This window comes from Tamandua tetradactyla, chromosome 14 (genome assembly GCF_023851605.1).
Source record: "Tamandua tetradactyla isolate mTamTet1 chromosome 14, mTamTet1.pri, whole genome shotgun sequence".
Lineage (NCBI taxonomy): Eukaryota > Metazoa > Chordata > Mammalia > Pilosa > Myrmecophagidae > Tamandua > Tamandua tetradactyla.
The window spans coordinates 59,802,131-59,809,361 of NC_135340.1; the positions used below are offsets into that span (position 1 = coordinate 59,802,131).

Sequence of the window (7,231 nt, forward strand, 5' to 3'; positions counted from 1 at the left end):
CATGCAGCATAGTGGCCTACAATGACCAGGACAGAAGTTCATCACAAATCCTGAGCGACTGGGGGTCGGGGGGCAGAATGTACAGATGGTGTCATGAGCGGTGTGAATAGTAACAGCACATGAGTTAGGAGACATGGTGACTATCTGTACTGATGGCTGGTCTGTTTACAAAGGCCTTACAACCTCCATGGCTACCTGGGAGCAGAAACATGGCAACCTGGAAGCAGAAACAATGGACAGTCGTTAAGTCCATCTGTCCATGGCCCCTCTGGGGACAAGACTTGTGGAAAGACATCTGGGACACGTGCCAATGGTGAAAAGTTCCAGCTGCCAATCACGTGCCAGCAGCTAGAGGACAATCACTAGAGAGTGCCCTTCATGCCCCCTGCACTGACTGCATAAGCTACCACACCAGATGAAACACACTGGCTGGTCACAAATCCCCATGTCCCAGTCCCACATGGATTGTATCGGACCCCTTCTGCTCTGAGAACATGGCTACAAGACTGTTGTCAGCTTTCCCACTGGGGGAAGGTGAACCAGAGGGCCACTATTAGATGTTCAGAGAAAGTAAGTGCTCTGGATATAGTGCCTACACAGAGAGAGACAGTGATTGGGGGACCCCTATCACTGGGGAAATATTCCAATCCTGGGCCATGGATCAGGACATTATATGGACATTTCAATAAGGTGCAGGCCTTATTCAAAGAATAAACGGTTTGTTAAAGGAACAGCTAAAAGTTGATGAAGAGGTCTTTGCAATAGTGGACTAAAAAACTCTATCAGACTTTGACTTGCTTGAATGCAACAGGGCATTGGTGTGGGGTGAGGGCTGCAGCCCCAGCTCCTATTGAAATGCTAACAGTAGGACTGATGCAGGCTCTGAGAGTACAAATTAAATGGCAAGCTGCTTTACAGCCTAAAAGGGGGAATAGTAATAATTTGTTGTAGCCTATGCCTCAGACGATAGAAACGGGGGAAAATGAAGTCCTCTGGCCTTAGTGCTGACCTATACTGCTGCAGCGGTTGGTAGCCTTAAACCCCGGGGGAATCGAGTCACCCAAAATATTGTAATCCAACACAAAAAATGCCTGTTAAAATTTTTATCACCAATCCAGGGCCTCCTATTCCCACGGGAACTTTATATAGAACTATGTGGAGCCTTCTTATGCCTAAACTAATGATTGATATCATGGTAGAGGACTCTGAATATTTGCAAGAGGAAAATATCTGATATTTAAAACCTTCCCATAATGTTCCTTTGCCTCGCACCTTGTTGCCAACCAATGAAACTCCCCATATAAGCACGTCTATTGTTAGACCATTATTGTTCCCCATAAATATCTTTTTCTTCGCCTACAGCACCCTTGCAAACACCTTCTTACAGTGGGCTTCAGCAGTTAACTCATGCCCACGATTGGAACCAATGTTGGGTTTGCACAGACTTACCACCCTCAGGCACTACGGCCTTCCTTAAACTGTGACCTCTGTGAACCGGACCGGGCGGGATACCTTTCTGGCCTGGCAGAATTCAATGCATCACAAAATCTGGAATAGAATCTTAAACCCCTTGACTAAATGGTTTAATTCCCGTTCTAGGCCACAGCAGCATCTCTTTGTGAGGCTGGTATCGCTGTGTGGGAAACTCCTGGTGTTGTGCTGTCTCTTACACTGTCATTGTGGAATACAGATGCAATGTCTGTCCTATGGTCAATGTAGTGTGCTGCATGGGTGGACTGTCGAGACCCCTGGCCTTGGCTCCCCTTCCATATTGAGAATAAGCCACCTACAATAACTGGGACAGAAGTTCAAGGTCATTACATCTCCTGAGGGAGGGGGAGAGAATGGACAGATGGTGTTGTAAACAAAACATTCAAACTCCCCTCCCTTGATCACTGTCAATAGCAAACCTCCAACCCTCTGTGTCACGAGAACTCTGTTCTCTCCACACCCTTGTCCTAAACCTCATAAGCCCTTGCACTCCCCCGCCTGCTTTGTGACGTGCTAACCTTCATTTTCCATGACCAGCAGCCACCGTGGAAGATCTTCTCAAGTACATAAGTCCTAAGACACTCATGCCTAACTTCGTGCCAAGCACATTCTTTGGTGTTAGGTCTAAGCTGGGCTGTAACACGTCAATATTAAAATATCTAAAACAACCCTTGAGCCCATTACTAAATCCAATTTTGTGTTCCCTCCCCCCTTTCATAAAAGGCCCATATTTTCATATACTCAGGTGAGAAAGTTCAGAATAATTTCTGATACTGTTTTCCCCTTATCCTGCACATTCAAACCATCAGCAAATTTTGTCAGTTACATCTAGATATGCTTCTCAGTTAGTACCCTTTTCTCCATTTACCCGAGTTAAAACCATAATCAGTTTTTATCTGGACCTCTGGAATAATTTACTTGCTTTCATTCCTGCACTCTCCAATCCATTCTCCATATAACAAACAGCCAGAGTGGTTTTTCAAAAAAGGTAAATCCAGTCATGCCATTCCCCTGCTTAAAACCTTTCACTGGCTTCTCATTGCACTAAAATAAAATCTTTATTTGTTTAACATGATTATTAGGACCTGCCTGATCTGGTCCCCCTGCCTACCTCTGCAAACTCATTTCATGTCTCTTTTCCTCTCGGTCACTACACTGTAGCCACACTAGTCTTTCTTTTCAGTTCTTTTATAGAATTGGAAGGCTTCAGTTCTTTTATAGAATTGGAATATTTGTACCTACTCATCTCTTCACCTGGAAAACTCTTCCCATACTTTCTTGGCTTGGATAATTCCTACTCTTTCTTCATGTGTCAATTTAAATGTACTTGGTTCACAACCTAAACTATAATGTGGCTAGTTACTATCTCTTATAGCACATTGTTCTCTTTCTTCACGGTAATTATGACAATTTGAAGTTTAATTATCTGTATTGATTTGTTCAATGTCTGTCTTAGATTAAATGCTTGAGACAGTAAGGATCATAATAGTTTTGTCCTCCACTGTATATACAGAATATGTGTTAACACAGTTCCTGGCCTATAGTAAGTACTCAAAAAAAAAAAAAAAAAACTTGTTAAATGGAAGGAAAAAAAGAATGGGCCATGTCCTAGGTCTCATTGCAAGCTAGTGGCAAAGCCAAGATTGAAAATCAAGTCTCTCTTTATTGCTTCATTTTTATTAACCCATACTTCCTACATAAGATGCTTTATTTCTAAGTGCTTTTTACACTGTAATAAATGCTTTACTATATACAATTGCGTACAACATCCTGGACAATATTCTTGATGCTTATGCTAAGTACTAGCATCTCTATATTGTTCAACAAAAGATTTTCATATTTTAAAATAAAGTCAGAGTGGGCAACGGTGCCACAGTGGCAGTGTTCTTGCCTGCCATGCCGGAGACCCGGTCTGATTCGCAGTGCCTGCCCATGCCAAAAAGAAAAGTTAAAGTAAAGTCAATATTTGCAAAGAAATACTTTCACAAAACAATTTTTACCAAATAAGAAATTTCAAAAATGCTAACTCAGGAAAATTATATCTTAATGATTTTTGCATATGTGAAAAAACTCTAATTTTAAAGGGAAAAAAATTTGTGAAATTTTAAATTTAAAAGGGAAAAAAATTTTCTAACTTCAAATATTAAATATTTAACTTCAAAAATCACTAAGTCTGAATGACTCCATATTCTAGCTGTGTGAATTTTGTTAAGTCACTGTGCCTTATCTGACCATAACTTCACTCCTGACTTTTAATTTCTTTACAGCTTAAACATTCATAATTCTCTAACAAAATAATTCAACCAAAAAATATTTTTGAGTGTCTACCCTGTGCCAGTGACTATCCTAGATGCTCAGGATTCAGCTTATATTTGAGTAGGGGAAGAAATATGAAACAAGTAAATAAACAAACAAGATAATTTCAGATGTTGAGTGGTTTCAAAGTTGGGGAGGCAGCAGGGGAGAAGGAAGGTTTTCTTTAGACAGACAGAAAAGGTGTCTTGGAAGTGGTTTTTGAGATAAGACACAACAACAAGAAACCATTCAAGAGAATACCTGAAAGGGCCGTCCATGTAAAGCAGTGTTTTTCAAATTTCAGGCCCTCACCTATTAGTGAACCATGAACCAATTTAATGGGCTTGGACCACTGTTGAAAAAATATTAGGATACAGCACAAGATAAAATTTTGTTTCAGTTATACATATACGTGTGTGTGCACATATATGTGTATATATATGTACATGTATGTTTGTATGTCTATGTGGGTCACAATGTTTAGTTTATTTCTTACTATGACGAGGTCAAATAAAGTTTGAAAGCCATGGAAATAAAAGAACCAGCCAGTTTGAAGACTTTAGAGTCAGAAAGAGCTTTGGAATCCCAGGAAGAGAAAGAAGGGAACATGGGGGAAAAGTGGTATGACAGGAGGTAGAAAGCGCATACAAATTTCCTTCACTTAACCTCCAAGCATCCTAAATCTGAACTGCCACCTCTGCTCCTGTCAGTGTTTATCATTAAGAGATGTGAATCATCTCCCTGCTTTAATGTCACTCTGTAAACTGTCATTAAGAGGAGCAAGCTTGGCTGCAGTGGTTCAGTGGTAGAATGCTTGCCTTCCATGCAGGAAACTCGGGTTCGATTCCTGGACTATGCACCCCCCCCTCAAAAAAAAGAGGAGTTAGCTTGCTTTTTTGTATAAGTGTTGTTTTTCACAAAAAAGAAGAAAAAGTAGATTGTGATGATAAAATGCACAGCTATATGATGATATTGTGAAACACTGGTTGTACACTTTGGATGACTACATGGTATGTGAATATATAATATATAACAATAAAAAATAAATAGATAAGAGGAACTAGCAGTTACCCTAAAGTGCCTGTAAAAATAATTTTTAAATAAGAATATATTTTACAGTAATAATGTATTACTTGCATAATTAAAACATGAAAAATAAAACCAAGTTCAGAAAATCCTGGATGAACCCTCTGGTTCTTTTTAGGTACCCCTTTTCATTTTATAATGTTATTATTTGGCATTATTTTTAGCATTAATTTTGCAAATCTCTTGCAAACAAATACAAAAGAAAATACAATAAAGAAACCATTTAAATTGAAATATAGGGAAATAATCAAGAGACTGGATTGTAGCTGTGGCTCCTCCATTAGCCATCTAATTGGCCTCACAGCATGTTGACCCTCTCTGGGCCCTCAGATTCTTCTTGTGTAAAATAAGCAGGTTGGAGCAGGTGTTCAGTAAGTCCCTTCAGACTGTAAAATTCTATGATTTTAAATAACTTTAGAATCAGGTACTATTTTAAATGCTGCAAAAATTAACCTGGTGTTTTCTCAGACTATAAAGAGAGAGAAAAAGAGGAAGTTCTATGATACACAATGAAGATAATGTCCATAACTTGACCGTAGATGGCACAGTGTTTGGAGAGCTAGGTGAAAGCAAAACTTATCTCTGGAAGTTTATGTTGTGCTCAGGTTGATCTGCACTTTGGAACCATGTGGCCTTTTCACATCATGAGATTACAGTATCTTAGATAACAAAATTTCCTGAAAACGAAGTTTAAACTTCATATCATGCCTATCTAAAGCCTGACCAAGACTCTCCAGGCAAGGTAAATGGAAAGTGAGTTGAAACACAACTCACCTACAAGTTCTCCAATCATGAAAAGCAAGTAAAGAACGGCAGCAATGGTCAATCTGGTTTTCACCTTTCTCTGCTTCAGTAATTCTCTCTGTTTGCTGCAGTTGTCACAAGGGTCCACCTTCAAACTCAGCTGGCTGTTGGTCAAAGGTAAGTCCTGGTCCAGCAAGGAATCGTCGTCGGCCTGGAGGGCCGGGTGCGCCCCATTAATAGGCCTTCCTGGGGTTTCCGAACCATCATCCGCCACCACAACTCGAAGTTTGTTAAACCTAGAAAGCCCCTCGTGCCCAACCTCATCCGAGAAGTCAAAGGCGCTGGTGTCATTTAAAAACAGCGGCGCATCATCCTTCTTCAGCAGAGATCTGAAGCGCTTCCACGCGCCGGATCCGGCCATGGTAGAGGCCGAGCGGCGGCGGCGCGGAACGCCTCAGGGCAGGCGGACGGTCGGCGGCGCCTACTTCACCGGAGCGCCCGTTCCCGATGGCAATGCCACGCGTCCCTCCCCATCCTGCGGAAAACGAAACGCGTTAAAAATTAAAGACTCCCAACATTCCCCGCAAGTTCCAGTGCCCCGCGCGGCGGAGGCGCAGGGCCAGCCTGGAGGCGACGCGTCCGCTGGGTCGCCGCCGCTGCGGGCGTCCGTAGACGCCGGCCCGAGATCCGCGAGGGGGACGGCGCATCTACCTGGGGCGCTGCCTCGGGGCCACGGCTCATCTCTCCGCCCCGGCTTGGCCCGACTGGCACGAACTACTCCGCCCAGGACAGCAGGGGCACGGAGCCGTCCTCGCGCCTGTAGCACCCGCCCGCCGCTCTCCGGGTCTGACAGGTCCCGGGCGGCCACCGCCTCTCTCCGCCCTGCGCGAGACGGCGCGCGTGCGCTGGAGCGGCAACGGGTTGGGCGCAGGAGGGAGGGGTGGGAGGGTGGACATGCAGGCCCGCGGCACAGGCCTATGAGCGTCCGCGAGGGGCGGAGCAGAGGCGCGCGCCGTGTCTCCCCGCCCCTCGCCCGGGTCCAAGCTCCTGGGCCCGGCACGCGAGTCTGCGGCCCCGGGAGACTAAACCGCGTGCTCTGTCGCTGCCTCTTACCCTACCCGAGGCGAGACCCTTTCTCCCGCGTGGCCCTTCCAACCTTCTCAGACTGGGAGGGATGTGCGGACCGAGCCGGGATCTGCGGGCCAAACGGGTGGGCTCGAACGGTCCCGCCGGGGTTGGGTGTCGTTGCCCGGCATTCCAGATACCTGCCCTATGGTTTTGGTTGCAGGCACTAGGCAAAAAACAACCAGCGCCTTCTCACTAAGTGAGAAGCTGAGTAGTAGCTTCCTCTTTGGCCGGTTGGCAAAATTTGCTGCCCAGTCAGGCTGTCTTGGAAAGGGCACGGCTTATTTATGGTTGTCAGCAGTTTTGTGTCCTGCTTTAGGTTTACTGTTGTTATTCAGCAAATATATGTGCCTTCCGTGTGTTCACAGCTGTGTTCATTTTGCCCCTTAACTCCCCTCCTAGTGAGTGTGGGCTGTGCTTATTGAATATTACATAGCCTCTAAGGAATAGAATATGGTAGGCATGATGGTGTGTGATTTATAAGACGAGG

At 44.3% G+C, this 7,231-nt stretch overlaps 1 protein-coding gene across 2 annotated transcripts in view; it reads right to left on the reverse strand.

The window, feature by feature from the left end:
- SLC30A4 (solute carrier family 30 member 4) overlaps positions 1-6,495 on the reverse strand; it is a 51,111-nt gene extending 44,616 nt beyond the window's left edge. For both annotated transcript variants that reach the window (XR_013162385.1, XM_077127768.1), the window contains exons 1-2: positions 6,328-6,495; positions 5,647-6,151 (exon numbers count right to left, since the gene is read on the reverse strand). Coding sequence is in view for 1 of the 2 variants with exons in the window: in XM_077127768.1 (XP_076983883.1) it covers positions 5,647-6,037 (391 nt within the window). In the remaining variant the exon portion in view is untranslated. The remainder of the gene's footprint in view (positions 1-5,646; positions 6,152-6,327) is intronic.
- Positions 6,496-7,231: the final 736 nt, after the last annotated feature.